This window comes from Cetorhinus maximus, chromosome 1 (assembly GCF_964194155.1).
Source record: "Cetorhinus maximus chromosome 1, sCetMax3.hap1.1, whole genome shotgun sequence".
In the NCBI taxonomy this organism is placed as follows: domain Eukaryota; kingdom Metazoa; phylum Chordata; class Chondrichthyes; order Lamniformes; family Cetorhinidae; genus Cetorhinus; species Cetorhinus maximus.
In genome coordinates this window covers 130,066,185-130,084,365 of record NC_135879.1, presented here as the reverse complement: position 1 = coordinate 130,084,365, position 18,181 = coordinate 130,066,185, and the positions used below count along the sequence as shown (strand labels likewise).

The 18,181-nt window shown below is 45.5% G+C and overlaps 1 protein-coding gene across 4 annotated transcripts in view; it reads right to left on the bottom strand.

Annotated features, from left to right (window-relative positions):
• Positions 1-18,181, bottom strand: part of LOC144683359 (kelch-like protein 5) — a 190,515-nt gene that overhangs the window by 98,450 nt on the left and 73,884 nt on the right. For 2 of the 4 annotated variants that reach the window (XM_078546305.1, XM_078546313.1), the window contains exon 3: positions 231-416. In XM_078546305.1, the coding sequence (XP_078402431.1) occupies positions 231-373 (143 nt within the window). In that variant the 5' untranslated portion in view covers positions 374-416. The remainder of the gene's footprint in view (positions 1-230; positions 417-18,181) is intronic. The other 2 variants (XM_078546321.1, XM_078546330.1) reach the window with 1 other exon arrangement.

Below are 18,181 nucleotides of genomic sequence, written 5' to 3'. Positions count from 1 at the left end.
AAGGCATTTCACTAAATTTTTAAAATTGCCTATATGCTGTAGTTCCTCAACAAACACCAGCTGTTACGTAGAGTGCCACAGATTCCAAGAAGATTGAAAGAGGCAGTGTTTATATTAGTGCACATTCTAGTGATTAGAGTTTAATATTGACTTTCTGACAAACAGGTGGGACATTGATTAAAATTACACACACACACACAAAAAAAAATACTGGCACATTTTCCATTCACCTGTGAGCTGGAATCCTCCGGTCACCAGCCAGTAGCACTACATCACACAATTGCTTGTGTCGAAGGTAGTTCTCCATCTTCTTGAAGGTCTGTTCTGCATGGTTTAGTGCTTGAAAACACTCCTCAGGGACAGAAGGATCCATAGTATGGCACGAGGACAGGGTCTGACTGCTGTTTGAAGTCCTGCTGTGAAGGAGCCAGATAATTAATACCACTATAGCTAGCAATTATAAAGGCAGATACAAACAGTAAGCAAACTTATTTGTAGACTACTGTTTTTCATTTTATAACCACAGCAGAATTACTTTGACCTTCTTAATGTCCTTAACACTGCACTGTCTTATTCTTCATCAGCAGGTATAGTGAAAAATCACTATTGTATTTTCTGAAGGTATTTAATTACAAATACAACCACTTATATTTATATAGCACCCTTAACATAATGATACGTCCCAAGGCGCTTCACAGGAGCACACAAATTATGTCACTGAGCCACATAAGGAGATATTATGTCAGATAACCAAAGTCTTAGTCAAAGAGGTAAATTTTAGAAGTGTCTTAAAGGATGAAAGTGAGGTAGAGAGGCGTAGAGGGGTAGGGGGGAAATTTCAAAGCTTGGGGCCTAGGCAACTAAGGCACGGATTCCATTGCTGGAGCAACTCTGATTGGGATGCACAAGAAACTAGAATTAGAGGAGTGCAGATATCTCTTAGGGCTGAGGGGCTGGAGGAATTACAGAAATAGGGAGGGCATGGCCGTGGAGAGATTTGAAACCAAGGATGAGAATTTTAAAACCAAGATGTTGTTTGATCAGGAGCCGGTTTAGGCCAGACAGCACAGAGGTGATAGGGAAACAGAATTTGCTGTGAGTTATGACATGGAAAGCAGAGTTTTGGATGATCTCATGTTTGCAGAGTAAAGAGTATGGGAGACCAGCCAGGATTGTGTTGGATTAGTTGAGTCTAGAGGTAACGATGGCATTTCAACAGCAGATGAGCTGAGACCTGGGCGAAGTCGAGCGCTGTTGCAGAGGTGGAAATAGGCAGTCTTAGAGATAGCACGAATTTGAGGTTGGAAGCTCATCTCAGGATCAAATGTGACACCAAGGTTGCGAACAAACTGGCTCAACTTAACGCTCAAGAGGTGAAAATTGGCAGAGCACAGAGCTTGCATGATTAATTAATTAACCCAGTGATTTAGCAGCTCTTAATAGCTACTGCTTACAGTTAAAGCAGGGTTGTGCAAGACCAAATATAAAGCTTGATAGTAGTTCAGGAAGGCAGTAAGGAAAGGGCAGGAGCAGAACTTTTCCTTTTGAGAGTGCTACTCTGAAGTATTACATCAGCAGATACAGCAAAGGAGAGTTTCCCTTATTTGGAGTGAAGGATCAGCAGCATTGTTCAGAATTCCTAGGTGGGGGTGCTGACTGAGTCAGAGCAATCTCCCATGTCCAGAGGTGGTAGGAACAGATGAGAAAGCCATTTTCTAGGTTTATGAAAATTGTTACAGTCAATGGACCCACACTTTGTCCACTTTTAGTATAAGGTCGAAAATCAAAACTGACTTCTCAACAGATGTTGGGCTGGGTTTTACGGCCCCCTGCTGGCACATTTGAAGGTGGGGGCGGCTCACAAAATCAGGTGGCCTTCTCACTACCTTCACATCCACCCCTGACCTGTCTCCCTTATTACAGTGGGAAGGGAAGGCGTCAGGCAGCCCAAATAATGGTTGCTTAAGAGCCTCATTCCACTTCTGCTGCTATTTTATGTGCAGCAGGGGAAGGTGGAGGTAAGGTGGGTGGCCTGGCAGTTGTCACTGCGTGGGCTGTTGTCCGGCAGGGAGTGGGAGGGGTACCTCCTTTGGGGTCCCCTGTGCCCATTGGAGGCACCCAACCCCCTCAAGATCATAACCCTCCCTTAACTATCCCCTGCTGGCCTTTCAAACCCTACCCCACCCTCCCTGCCCCTGCTCACTGGGGTCTGTCAGCCAGGCCCAACCAAAATCTCAGACTTAACTGTCAATTTGTGCTCCATCACTTCTTTCTAGGGACTGCCTGTAATGGCTACTGTTCGATCCTGGTGCTGCTGGGACTAGAGAGCTGCATTAATCAGATTGGCCGACAGTTCTCTAGGACGGGGCTTCCTTCCACATAGGGGTGGCAGATCCACTCTGAAACAATTGAGACTGTCCCCAGAACAATATTGCTGTGGGGCAACCGGATTTTGAGTGAGCGTGCTCACGTTTGACTTTTCGGTTGGTGTCGGGGAATACGCCACCCTGTAAAATCCAGCCCAATGTTTCAGTATCTACCCTATCAAGCTGCTTCATAATCTTGAATGTTCCAATGAGATCACCTCTCTTTCTAAACTCCAGAGTACATAGACCTAATTTACTCAGCTTCTGATCACAGGACAACCCTGTCATCCCAGGGACCAATCTAATAAACCTTCGCTGTACTGACTCCAGTGCAAGTATATCTTTCCTTAAACATGGAGCCTAAAATTGCACGAAGCATTCCAGATGTGGTCTCACCAAAGCCCTGTACAATTGTAGCAAACTTCTTTATTCTTGTATCCCAATCCTCTTGCAATGAAGTTGCTTTTCTAATTGCTTGCTGCATTTACATTAACATTTTGTGTTCCTTGTACGATTACACCCAGTCTCTGAACATCAACATTTACAAGTTTCCCACCTTTTAAAGAATATTCTGCTTTTATTCTTAAGGTCAAAGTGAATAACCTCACACTTCCCACATTATACTCCATCTGCCACCTTATTGCCGAATCACCTAACCTGTCCATATCTCTCTATGGCCTCTTTGTGTCTTCCTCACAGCTTGCATTCCCACCTAGCTTTGTATCATCAGCAAACTTAGATGCATTACTCTTTATCTCTTCGTCTAAGTCATTAAAATAGATTATAAATAGCCGAGCCTCCAGCAATGATCCTTGCGACACTCCACTGTCATAGCTTGCCAACTTGAAAAGGCCCCATTTATCCCTATTCTCTGTTTCCTGTCCATTAACCAATCTTCTATTCATCCTAATATATCACCCCAACTCCATGAGCCCTTACCTCGTTTATTAATATTTTGTACAGGACCTCATCAAATGCCTTTTGGAGATCCAAGTGTACTACATCTACTGGTTCCCCTTTATCTGCCCTAAAGTTACATCCTCAAAAAACTCTAGTAAATTTATCAAACACAACTTCCCTTTCGTAAAGTCATTTTGACTTGTTCCAGTCATACTATGATTTTCCAAGCACATTGTCAAGGCTTCCTTAATAATAGTCACATGAGGGGATGTGTTTTATAACATTTTTAATTTCTTTAGTGTTTTAAAAAAAAAACTCTTCATCTCCCTGAGGGAGCTCTGTGCCTCAGGGAGATTCTGAAGTGTGCTTTGTGCTCGATCCGCTCGTACTCCCCGCCTGCACAGGCAGCGATGAGCACTGCTGCTCGCGTTTCATGCTGGGTGGGCCTTGAATGGCCCGCCGGCGTGAAATCGCCTTCCGGCCTCAATCACGGGTGACGGTCGGCTTCCCGACCACCACCACTGAGCCCACCCAACAAGGGCAAGATTCTGCCCTTACAAGCTGTTTTTATATTCCTGGCTAGTTTGCTCCCGTATTCTATATTTTTCTCTTTTTATCAACTTTTTTGTCACCTTTTGCTGGTTTCTAAAAAGCTCCAAAACCACAGACTTACTGTTATTATTTGTAACATTATAAGAATCCTCTTTTAATCCAAGACTATCCTTAACCTCCTTAGTAAACCACGGATGGATCTTTCTCACTGATTTTTGTTTTTCAATGGAATGTATTTTTATTGAACACTCTGAATTGTTTCTTTAAATGTTTTGCAGTGTTTATTTACTGCCATGTATTTTCATCTATTTATCCAATCAACCTTACCCAACTCTCTCCTCACATCTACATAATTAGCTTTGTTGAAGTTTCAGATTCTTATTAGATTATGTCACTTTTCAAACTTAATGTGGAATTCAATTGTATTTTAATCACTATTTCCAAGTTCTTCTTTGACTATGGGCAGAATTGTCTGGTCCTGTTGGTAGTGGGCGTCATACAAACATATGAAATAGGAGCAGAAGTAGGCCATTTGGCCCCACAAGCCTGCTCTGCCATTCAATAAGATCATGGCTGACCTTTTGAGTTTTGAATTCCACGTTCCCATCTGCCCCCGATAAACTTCGATTCCCTTGCTAACAAGAATCTATCTACCTCTGCCTTAAAAATATTCAACGACCCTCTGCCTCAGAGGCAGAGAGTCGCACAACCCTCGGAGAAAATAATTCTCCTCATTTCTGTCCTAAAAGGGCAACCCCTAATTTTAAAACAGTGCTGCTTAGTTCTGGACTCACCCACAAGAGGAAACATCCTTTCCATGTCCACCTTGTCAATAGCATTCAGGATCTGTATACTTCAATCAAGTCATCCCTCACACTTCTAAACTCTGGTGGAAACAAGCCCAGTCTGTCTAACCTTTCCTCATAAGTCAACACTCTCATTCCAAGTATCAATCTAGCAAACCTCCTCCAACACATTCACATTCTTCCTTAAATAAGGAGACCAAAACTGCACACAATATTCAAGATGTGGTCTCGCCAATGCCCTGTATAATTGAAGCATAACATCCTTACTTTTACGTTCAATTCCCCTCGTAATAAAAGATAGCATTCCAATAGCATCCTTAATTACTTGCTGTACCTGAATACTAACTTTTTGTGGCTCATGTACTGGAACACCTAGATCCCTCTGCAACTCAGAATTCTGCATCTTTTCTCCGTTTAAGTAATACTCTGTTTTTTCATTCTTCCTGCCAAAGTGAACAATTTCACATTTTCCTACATTATACTCCATCTGTCAGATTTTTTCCCACTCACTCAACCTGTCTATATCTGTCTACAATATCCTTATGTCTTCTTCACAACATACTTTCCTACCTATCTTTGTGTTGTCTGCTAATTTAGTTACCATGTCTTCACTCTGCTCATCTAAGCCCTTGATAAAAATTGTGAAAGGTTGAGGCCACAGCACAGGCCCGTGGGACTCCACTCGTCACATCCTGTCAATCAGAAAAAGAACCATTTACGCATAATCTCTATTTTCGGCCAGCCAACCAATGTTCTATCCAGGCTAATATGTTACCTCCCACACCATGAGCTTTTATTTTCTGCAATAGCTTTTGATGTGGCACCTGATCAAATGCCTTCTAGAAATCCAAGGCCAGGATTTTTCAGTTGGCATGCAGGTGTGGGCCCGACACACCGGCACGTAAAATGAGGTGCAATGACGTCGGGCGTGCGTTCCGACATCATCGCGCTGTCTCACAATGCTTCAATCAGTGGGTGCACGCTGGAATCAGCTGCATGCCCGCCGATAATTGAAAAGCCTATTAAGGCCATTAACTAGGTAATTCATTTCAAGTTTATGCTGCCCGTCCAATCTTAGGGTTGGTGGGCAGGCTAAAAGGTCAAGCGGCCTTTACGTTTTTTAGGAAACCTCACCCACGAATGGGATGAGGTTTCCTAAAGCTTTTACAAATGAAATGAAAGGTTTTTCAGAAAAATAAAAACATGTCCCATCTCATGTGACACAGTCACATGAGATGGGACATGTTTCAAAACATTTTTATTACATTTATTTATTTCAAAAGTGCTTCAATCTCCCTGAGACAGCTCTGTGCCTCAGGGAGATTGAAGTACTCTACCATGTGCATGCATGCGAAAGAGCGCTGGCCCCAACTCTCCCTCTTCCCCCCACCTGCACAGGTAGCACTGAGTGCTACTGCTCATGTCTTACGCTGGGCGGGCCTTAATTGGCCCGCCCGCTTAAAATGGTGGCGCGGGGCCAATCGTGGACAGCGGTCAGTTCCTTGATGGGCCCCACCCACTCCCGCCAAGCCTGCCCGACGTGGGAAAATTTCTGGCCCAAGAGCAGCATGTCTACAGGCTCCCCTTTACCCACAGGGGGAGGCGATGGTGTCGTGATATTGTCGCTGGACTAGTAATCCAGAGACCCAGGGTAATGCTCTGGGGACCCAGGTTTGAATCCTGCCACGGCAGATGGTGGAATCTGAATTCAATAAAAATCTGGAATTAAAAAGTCCAATGGTTGACAGCCTGACAATGATGGACAGCCTGACCATGAAACCATTGTCGATTGTTGTAAAAACCCATCTGGTTTCAGGAAATCTGTCGTTCTTACCTGGTCTGGCCTACATGTGACTCCAGACTCTGAAATGGCCTGGCGGGCCACTCAGTTGTAACAAACCGCTACAAATGAAATGAATGAATGAAACTGGACGGACCACCCGGCATCGACCTAGGAAATGACAACAGCAATCGCAGCCCTGTTGACCCTGCAAAGTCCTCCTTACTAACATCTGGGGACACATACCAAAATTGGGGGAACTGTCTCACAGACTAGCAACAGCCTGACATAGTCATTCTTGCAGATAATGTCCCAGACTCCACCATCACCATCCCTGGGTAAGTCCTGTCCCACTGGCAGGACAGGCCCAGCAGAGGTGGTGGCACAGTGGTATACAGTCAGGAGGGAATTGCTTTGGGCGTCCTCAATATCGACTCCGGACCCCATGAAGTCTCATGGCATCAGATCAAACATGGGCAAGGAAACCTCCTGCTGACTACCACGTACTGCCCTCCCTCAGCTGATGAATCAATGCTCCTCCATGTTGAAAATCACTTGGAGGAAGTACTGAGGGTGGCAAGGGCACAGAATGTTCTCTGGGCGGGGGACTTCAATGTCCATCACTAAGAGTGGCTTGCTAGCACCACTATTGACCGAGCTGGCCGAGTTCTAAATGACATATCTGCTAGACTGGGTCTGCGGCAGGTGGTGAGGGAACCAACAAGTGGGAAAAACATATTTGACCTCATCTCACCAACCTGCCTGCCGCAGATGCATCTGTCCATGACAGTATCGGTCAGACTGACCACCGCACAGTCATTGTGGAGATGAAGTCCTACCTCCACATTGAGGATACCCTCCATTGTGTTGTGTGGCACTATCACCATGTTAAATGGGATAAAATTCGAACAGATTTAGCAACTCAAGACTGGGCATCCATGAGGCACTGTGGGGCATCAGCAGCAGAATTGTTTTCGAACACAATCTGTAACCTCATGCCCTTGCATTTCCCCCGCTCTACCATTACCATCAAGCCAGGTTCAATGAAGAGTGCAGGAGGGCATGCCAGGAGCAGCACCAGGCATACCTAAAAATGAGGTGTCAACCTGGTGAAGCTATAAAACAGGACTACTTGTGTGCAAAACAGCATAAGCAGCAAGTGATAGACAGAGCTAAGCTATCCCACAACTAACGGATCAGATCTAAGCTCTGCAGTCCTGCCACGTCCAGTCGTGAGTGGTGATGGACAATCAAACAACTCACTGGAGGAGGTGGCTCCACAAATATCCCCATCCTCAATGATGGAGGAGCCCAGAACATCAGTGCAAAAGATAAGGCTGAAGCATTCACAACAATCTTCAGCCAGAAGTGCCGAGTGGATGATCCATCTCGGCCTCCTCCAGAGGTCCCCAGCATCACAGATGCCAGTCTTCAGCCAATTCGATTTACTCCACGTGATATCAAGTAACGGCTGAAGGCACTGAATACTGCAAAGGCTATGGGCCCTGACAACATTCTGGCAATAGTACTGAAGACTTGTGTACAGGACATACCTGGGCAATTTTCCACATAGCCAGGTAGGTACCAGTGTTGTAGCTGTACTGGAACGGCTTGGCTAGGGGCGCGGAAGTGTCAAGGGCAACTCAGGATGGGCAATAAATGCTGGCCGAGCCAGCAAAGCCCACATCCCGTGAATGAATTTTAAAAAAAACAGGACATGTTACATCTTCAAAGAACTCCAATAAATTGGTTAAACATGACTTGCCTTTCACAAAACCATGATGACTCTTCTGATTACCTTGTGCTTTTCCAAGTGCCCAGCTATAACCCCTTTAGTGATTAACTCTAATACATTCCCCAAGACTGATGTCAAGCTAACTGGCCTATCAGCTTCCTGTTTTCTGTCTCCCTCCCTTCTTGAATAGAGGGATTATATTTGCTACTCTCCAGTCTGGTGGAACCTTCCCAGAATCTAGGGAATTTTGGAAAATTAACACCAATGCATCTACTACTTCATTAGCCACCACCTTTTAAGACCCTAGGACGAAGTCCATCAGGACCCGGAGACTTGTCATCTGCAGCTCCATCAGTTTGCTCAGTACCGCTTCCCAGTGATTGTAATTTCACCAAGTTCCTCTCTCCCTTCCACCCCCTGATTTACAGCTATTACTGGAATATTTTTATATCCTCTATAGTACAGAATGAAGCAAAATATTTGTTCATTTCATCCGCCATTTCCTTATTATCTATTAACTTTCCACTGTTACTCTCTAGAGGACCTACAATCACTTTACTTATTCTTTTCCTTTTTAAATACCTGTAGAAACTCTTGCTATCCACTTTTAAATTGCTTGCTTCCTCTCTTGCTCTAATGTCTTTCTCCTGGTTACCTTTTAGTCATTCTCCGTCATTCTTTATATTCTGACCAATCACCTGACCTACCACTCATCTTTGTGCAGTGATAAGCTTTTTCCTTAAGTTTAATGCTTTCCTTAACTTCTTTAGTTAACCACGAAGGGTGGGTCCTTCCTTTAGAATTTTTTTAATAGTTGGAATATACTTATTCTGAGTATTCTGAAATATCCCATTAAATGTCTGCCATTGCTTCTCTATTGATCTATCCTCTAGACTAGTATCCTAGTTCACTTCAGCTAACTCAGCTTCCATGCCCACATAGTTGCCCTTATTTAAGTTTAAACTACTGGTCTTAGACCCACTTTTCTCCCTTTCAAAATGGATGTAAAATTCAATCATATTGTGGTCGCTACTACATAGGGGTGACTTTACTCTGAGGTCATTAATTAATCATGTCAAATTACACAATACCGAGTCTAATATAACCTGCTCTCTGGTTGGTTCCAGAACATGCTGCTCCAAAAACACCATCTCGAAAACATTCTATGAACTCCTCACCAGACTACCACTGCCAATCTGATTTTTCCAGTTTATATGTAGATTAAAATCGCCCATGATTATTGCTGTCCCTTTATCACAAGCACCCAATATTTCTTGTATAGTTTGTCCTACATTGTGGTTACTGTTAGGGGGCCTGTAGACCACTCCCACTAGCTCTGAAGAAGGGTCATATGGACTCAAAATGTTAACTCTGTTTCTCTCTCCACTGATGCTGCTAGACCTGCGGAGTTTTTCCAGCATTTTCTGTTTTTGTTTTCCCACTAGAGACTTCCTTCCCCTACTATTCCTCATCTCTACCCAAACAAATTCTACATCCTGACCTCCTCACCCAAGATCATCTCTAACTACTGCACCAATGCCATCCTTGATCAACAGTGTTACCCCTCCATCTTTACCTAGCTTCCTATTCTTCTTGAATGTCATATACCCCTCAATATTCAGGACCCAATCCTTGTCATCCTGCAGCCACATCTATGTAATGGCTATCAGATCATATTTATTTACTTCAATGTGCCCTATCAAATCATTTATTTTGTTATGAATGCTACATACATTCAGATACAGAGCCTTTAGTTTTGTCTTTTTGTTATCTGTATAACATCCAGTCTTGACTATTGGAGTATTCTTAGGTTTTATCTCTTTGTCCCTTCCTGCTATTCTATGACCCTCATTTCCCATATTACTATTATGGTTTATTGTAAATATAGAAAATGCTGGAAAAACTCAGCAAGTCTGGCAACATCTGTGGAGAGTGAAACAGAGTTAACATTTCAAGTCCGTATGACTTTTCTGCAGAGCTAAAGAGAAGTAGAAATATGATGGAGTTTATACTGTTTAGGAGAGGGTGGGGCAGCACAGACTGAAGGAAGCACATGAGCACATGTCGGGGGGTGAGGGTGTGGTGAAGGAAGCGGGCACGCACTTGGAAAAGCTTGTCAAAAGTGAGCATTCTTCCATAGCCGTTCAATGGCAGCTCCATTGACTTGCTTGGAGTTGGGCCTCTGAAGCTTTTCTGCCCTCTCAAGCAACACAAAAGCATGAATGTGCCACCAAATACTCCAGAACTTTTCACCCCTTGGGCGCAGACTGTAAATTAATGTACGTTTTAGGGGGCAGCAGAACAATTGGCCGATTGGGCAAGTTGGAGAATCTCTTTGCAAAAAGTGACCATGGCATTGTCACTGGTGGAGGCTCTCACAGCCCCTTGCAATGTCTTTATTAAGATTTGGACCAGTATCCCTCATAGTTCAAGATAATAGCACAGCCTTGCAGTGCAGGTTAGGAGAATGCCTGTGCTTGAGCTGAGAGCACAGTATGCAGTCCATTATTGAAGAAGTTGTTGCAGGGCACTTGGATAGGCTCAAAGTCATCAGGCAGCGTCAACATAGTTTTGTGAAAGGGAAATTGTGTTTAACCAACTTATTGGAGTTCTTTGAGGAAGTAACATGTACTATGGATAAAGGGGAACCGGTGGATATATTGTACATAGATTTCCAGAAGGCATGTAGGCCAGACCAGGTAAGGACAGCAGATTTACTTCCCAAAAGGAGAATAGTGAACCAGATGGGTTTTTATGACAATCAATGATAGTTTCATGGTCACCATCACTGAGACAAGCTTTCAATTCCAGATTTATTATTTGAAGTTAAACTCCACCAGTGCTGTGGTGGGATTTAAACCCATGACCCCAGAGCATTAGCCTGGGGTCTCTGGGTTACTAGTCCAGTGACATAACCATTACATATAAATAGGTTAAGTGAGTGGACAAAGATCTGGCAAATGCAGTATAATGTGGGAAGATGTGAAATTGTCCATTTTGGCAGGAAGAGTAAAAGAGAAGATATTTCTAAATGGTGAGAGATTGCAGAGCTCTGAGGTACAGACAGATCTAGGTGTGCGAGTGCATGAATCACAAAAGGCTAGTATGCAAGTTCAGCAAGTAATTAGGAAAGCTAATAGAATGTTATTTATTGCGAGGGGAATTGAATACAAAAATAGGGAGGCTTTGCTTCTGTTGTACAGGGCACTAGTGAGACCACATCTGGAGTACTGTATACAGTATTGGTCATCTTATTTAAGGAAGGATATAAATGCTTTGGAAGCAGTTCAGAGAAGGTTTACCAGGCTAATACCTGGAATGGGTGGGTTGTCTTATGAGGAAAGGTTGGACAGACTAGGTTTGTATCCACTGGAGTTTAGAAGAATAAAAAGGCGACTTGATTGAAACATATAAGATCCTGAGGGGTCTTGACAGGGTGGATGTGGAGAGGATGTTTCCTCTTGTGGAAAAATCTAGAACTAGGGGTCACTGTTTAAAAATAAGGGGTTGCCCATTTAAAACAGATGAGGCAAAATTATTTCACTCAGAGGGTCGTGAATCTTTGGAACTCTCTTCCTGAAAAGGTGTTGGAAGCAGAGTCTTTGAATATTTTTAAGGCAGAGGTGGATAGATTCTTGGTAAGCAAGGGGGTGATAGGTTATAGGCAGTCGGTGGGATGCAGGTTTCAGGTTGCAATCAGATCAGCCATGATCTTTTTAAATGGTGGAGCAGATTCGAGGGGCTGAATGGCTTACTCCTGCTCCTTATTCGCAGTCCAGTGGCCAAAGCTGCTGCCAATCGGTCAAGTGGAGTGGGTTGGAGGCGTGTAGGGTTTCAGCCAGCCATGATGTGCACTACACACTGGCCATCCAAGTGGTGGCCAGCATTCTCAAGCATGCATGAAGAGCCCTTCAGACTTAACCAAGAGGGGTTCTTAGGAAACATATGCTAACCCATGCATCTCTTTCTTTGATTCTCGCAGGAGGAGAACATCAGGAGCATGGAGTGGTGATTTAGCGGTATGCCTCATGGCTTACAAGGAGAAGGAGGAGGACGAGGGGGGGAGAAGGACGAGGGGGGGAGAAGGAGGAAGAGGAGACGGAGGAGGACCTCCCTCGAGATGAAGGGACGGCAGGGCCTGCTGCGCGTGCACCTGAAGATCCACAGTGAGCCGTCATTCGTAGGTGCTTTGCTAGACCCAGGGGCTATAGACGACACCTGTAATTCCTACAGATGACTGAGAACCAGTGTCGCCAAAGGCTGCGCATGTCTAGTGAACTGGTCGGTCACACATGTCACCTGCTGCAGGATTTGGCGCCACAGGGACATCCACTGCCAGTGGCTGTAAAAGTGGTTGTGGTGCTCAACTTTTGTGGCAGTGGCTCCTTCCAGGGCTCCACAGGTGACCGGGCAGGTTCCCGCAAGCTTCCATGCACAGGTGTATCTAGGAGGTCATGTACGCCGTCGTGCTAAGGCACAGAACTTTATGAATTTCGACCAGGATCAGGAAAGCCAGGAAGCAAGAGCGCTGGGATTTGCGCAGATCTCAGGTTTTCCACAGGTGCAGGGTGCCATCGACTGCACTCACATGGTGCTTAGATCTCCATGGCAACAAGCAGTCAACTACGTCAGCCACAAGGGCTTCCACTTGCTGAATGTTCAGCTGGTCTGCGACCACTCCAAACGCATCCTATAGGTCTGCGCATGATTCCCAGGGGGTGTCTATGACTTCTACATCCTTAGCAGGTCTCAGATTCCTGGCATCTTCCAGGGTCCATGGGCTCTGCAGGGTTGGCTTCTCAGGGACAGGAGCTACCCACAGCGGACGTGGCTGATGACACCCGTGCAGCAGCCTCGGACTACAGCAGAGCGATGGCATAATGAGGTCCACGCCGCAACCTGGACTTTGGTGGAGCAAACGATAGGCATCGTGAAAATGAAGTTCCTGTGCCTCAACAGGTCCGGTGGAGCACTGCAATACAGTCCCCAGAGGGTGTTGCGCATCATTGTAGCTTGCTGCGTGCTACACAACCTGGCACTGCAATGGGACGAGAACATGGCTGAGGAGGAGATGGAAGAGCTTTGCATCTCCTTCGATGAGGAGGACGTCGAAGGGGAAGACCGTGATGAGGTCCTTGAAAGTGAGAATGCTGGTGATGAGGCTATTGCACTGGCCAGAGAAGGCAGACATGCTAGGGAGGCCCTCATTGTCACAAGATTCGTGGAGGATGATGATAAGATGCAGTGAGGACAGTACTGACACCCTCACTTTGCATCTGTGAATGTTTGATACCTGTGTGTTTGATGGCAGCGCATGTACCCTCAGTACTCAGGCTCATGGAGACACGGCCCTAATATTTGATAGATTCCAGGAGGATGATGACAATATGCAGTGAAGACACTCCACATTGCCTCTGAGAATGTCTGACTCCTGCTTGGCAGAGGGCAAATCGCTTGCGCTCTGTGATCAGGGTCATATCATGGAGATGCAGCTGTGAAACTTGATTCTTTGTCAGCCTTCAGCACCTGTCCCCTTCAGGAGCACACCATCGCCCGACACAGATGCTGAAGAGATCTACAATGTAGGTGGAGGCAGCCTGTTGACTGTGATGCCCTGTCTGTGATGACTTCGTTGGGCATCCTCTGGATGACCGAGACCTGGAGGGCCCTGGCCTGCTGTGGCTGTCCAGCTGTGGGTAGCTGCATCCTCCTCGGCCTGTGGAGCTGGAGCTGTGGGGGTCACAGGAAGCGGGGATTTGGATCGACCAGACATTCCTGGAGTCACCTGGATGGATGGCCCCGGGATGTTGAGCTACTGGTCGTCCACCTTATGGGTGCCCTGCGGCTCATGGCTGACTCCTTGAGACAAGGGGTTGAGATCAAGCTGCCCTGCACACTTCTCACGTTGACACAGTTGGAGGCCAACTATGACGTCAGCAATGGGGGTCAGCTCCCGCAGCAGTACAGGACCAATATCCTGGACCAAGGTCTCTGTGGAAACCGCCATCCTGCCAATGTTAACCTCTGTGCATTGGCATACCGTCACTATCACCTCAGACTGAAGGCAGATAGGCCCCTCCATTGTCCCTTGCTATCTGGACAGTGCACCAGACACCCCCTACCTGTTGTTCCAATGATTGCCTTTGCAGCTCCACCAACATTTTGAGGGCTGAGTCTAGAGGCTCATCATCTGACTCGGTCTCAGCAGATTCCTTGCCTCCAGCAGTCCTCTGAGTGCCGGCAACGAAGGATGTCCCTGTCTCTGCATACTCTGCAACAGGTTGTCTGCTGTGCTCACCAGATTGTGATCCAGAGGCTACTTTACATCTAGGTCCCACTGAGGTGTGCGTCACTGAACTGGTGGAGGGTGTGGATGAGCGGCATGATGGGTCTTCAATGGTGCTGCCCTCAGGGTCCTCGTCTGTGGTGTTCTAGGCACTGGGTTCAGGGTTAAGGTTGCCTGAGGGCGACGTGTCAGATGTGCCTAGGATAGAAAGTGGAGATTATTAGTGCTTGACAGCCACGTTGACCACAGAACAGAGGACGCAGAGTAGTGCTGAGAGAGGGATGATGTGATGCAGGATCCTCACATGGGTATTGGCTGCCAACTTCACCGTCGCCGCATGAATAGTCTGCATTCTCTCTGGTCAGCTCCAAAGTGCGACTCTCGAACGGAGTGAGGTCCTTGGTGTCCATCACTTCAGCCCCGGTTTGGGACCTCTCCCGCTGATTGTGCACAATCTTGTCCTGCATGAAGACAGATGGACAGCGTGTGAGCAAGGTGCATGCCAGGCCAAATGAGAAGGATGCCAGGTGTGTATGTGTGCTGAGTGGAGCCATGGACAGGATGATTAGACTATCTCCAGAGGAGATGAGGCCAAATGGAGGTGTGAGAGAGTGAGTGGTGATGAGCCTTGAGTTGGCAGTGAGATGCTAGTGAACGTGTGATGGGCTTGTGAGTGGGTGAGTTGAGATTGATGAGACGGTTGACTTACCATGGCGGCACGAATAAGGTCATTCATCTGTTTTCTGGACGGGATGGCCAACCTCTTGTGCACAGCATTGGCACTGACCACCTCTACCACTGCCTCCCAAGCTGCAGTGGTGAGACTGATGGGCTTCCTGCAACCAGAACGGGAGTAGAGGACTTGACGGCAGGCTTCCACAACATCCAGATGAGGTCCCAGGAATGCGTCGCTGAGTTGGGGGGCTGCACTTTTCTTGGCTTTCAGGCGCATGCCCTCACTGGACCAGTCCTGCGCTGCAAGCATTTAGAACTGTGCATGCAGTTGCAGTTTAAATATGGCGCCTGTTGTGAGGAAGTGGCAAGGTAACGGTGTGGTGGGCCAATCAGAGGCCACACGCCAGCGATCTGGCGTACTTCCTGTGACTGCATAATTTATGAGGCGGGAAGGGGACAATACGGTATGAAAACCCGCCACTGCGGCTGGCAGATAAAACATCTTTTTTCACGCCCACTACCGCACTTAGGGTGGAATTGTCCCAGATTTGCACTATGAATTTACTAATTAACCTTGCCTCATTGCATAACACTAGGTCTCAGATAGCTTTTCCAAGGTGTTTCCACAACATATTGCTCTAGGAAACTGTCACAAAAGCATTCTACAAACTCAACTTCCAGACTGCCTTAGCTCAATTTGATTTGTCAAGTCTACGTGAAGACTAAAGTCCCACAACCTTTGTTACAAGCTCCAATAGTTTCTTGTTCAGTGCTCGGTATAACCACTATAGGTTTATAGGGAACCTATAAACTACTCCAACCAGTGTTTTCTGACCCTTGCTATTCCTAATCTCCACCCATACTGACTCTACTTCCTGATTTTCTGAGCAAGATCCTTTCTCACTAATGTCCTTATGTCATCCTTTATTATCAGGGTTACCCCTCCTCCTTCTCCATTCTGCCCATCTTTTCAAAACATTGTGTACCCTGGAATATTTATTTCCCAATCTTGGTCACTGTGTAACCATGCCTCTGTAATGATGGTTAAACCAAACATTTATCTCTACTTGTGCCACTAGTTCTATCTTATTGTAAATGCTCTGCACATTCAGATAAAGTGACTTCAATTTTAATTTTTTACTACTATTCTCTGCATGGACCTTACTCTCCGATGCTCTATAACTGTTAATCCTTCAGCCCTTTCCTGTACCACGCAGCTCGTCTTTACCCACATCTACATACTTTTTTATTGCTTCAACTTTAATCTGTGGATTTCTAAATCTCCCTTCACAAGAACCCTCCTCCCCTTAGTTAGTTTAAAGCCATTTTTCCTTACTCTGAACATATTTTCTAGCATACTCTTATGTTTGTATGCTGCGATCCCTTCCTATCACACTGTGGTCATCATTAACTGTGTCATTTTCCTGCACTATTGCCTTGTCCTTTCTCTTTAACTTTCCAAATCTCCCCTCACTTGAACACTCCTCTTCCACTTTATAATTTAAAGCTGTTTCTACAGCCCTCATTACATGACTTGCCGGAACACTGGTTCCAGTGTGGTTTAGGTGAAGATTGCCCTAAGGATACGGCTCCCTTTTTCGTCAGTCCTGGTGCTATATCCCAAGGATTGAAACCCATTTCTCTCACACCAATCTTTGAACTACACATTCAACTCTGATTTATTTATGCCAATTTTCTCATGGCTCAGGTAGTAATCCAGTAATCACCTTTGCAATTCTTCTTTGTAACTTAGCCCCTAGCTACTCATGCTCCCTCAGCTCTTCCTTAGTCTTACCCCTATGCTGTTGGTACACATGTGCACCACGACAACTGGATCCTTCCCTGCCCACTCTAAGTTTCTCTCCAGCCTGGAGGAAATGTCTTTAACCTTGGCACCATTCAAGCAACACAGCCTTCAGGACTCATGCTCTTGGCTGCTGAGTACTGCTTCTATCCCCTAACTATACTGTCCCCTACTACAACTACATTCCTTTTTACTACCCACACCCCCCACCCCTCCTTGAATGACTCCCTGCACCATGGTGCTGTGGTCAGTTTCCTCATCCACCCTGCAGGCCCTACTCTCGCCCACACAAACTGCAATAACCTCAAACTTGTTGGACAATTGCAGGGGTTGAGGCTCCTCCATTTGTACCTTCCAGGTCCCCATTTCCACCTTACTCACAGTCACACTCTCTTATCCTTGACTAAATCTGAAGTAGCTAATGTAAGGGGTGTGACTGCCTCCTGGAATAGAGTGTCCAGATAACTTTCCTCCTCCATGATGCATTACAGTGTCAACTCTGAGCTGAAGTTCCTCAAGCTGCAGACACTTGCTGTAGATGTGGCTCCGTGGATTATACAGGTGTCCATATGGTCTCTTGTGCTATCAACATTGGCCTGTATTCTGGAGAAACCTGTGACAGACAAACTATAATGCTCTCTTGTCATTCTAGCTGCTTTCAGTGTGAAATATAATAGAGGTATTAGCCCTGACAATCAGGACATTGGCTTTATGCATTAGTGCATTGCTGCTTGCAAAATATGACATATCTACTGCTGTTGTTTGAAAAGATCCAGTAATACAAACATTCAAGGTTATGGTTATCTTGATGGCCACTAGCAGAATTGTCCCTGGTGAAACTTATCTCAGGAATTGGCTCACGGAAACAGCATATTGCTTTTTTCTGTAAATGCAAACCCTAGTGAAGAATAAGTGTTGAAGGCAGACCTTCATAGATGTGTCTACATAGGTGCACCCAGTACTATAGACATGAATCGTATGATAAATTCACTCGCATGTCTCCTTAGATCTTTCTATTCCTCTTCCTAAGCTAACCAACAGAAAAGTAAATTCAACAGGAGGCCCATTTTCAAGATTGAGGCTGTGGGAATTTAAATTTCAACAGCCCACAAGTTACAGAATGAAAACTAGGGACCTACAAAATTACATAAACAAGGCCACAACAAAAAATAGCAGTAAATGCAATGAAAACAGTGAATAAATGACATTTCCCTTTGAGCAAAGCAATCTTTAAAATGCTGAAAGGGCCTTCTACATAAAACACTGTGTCTTTGACA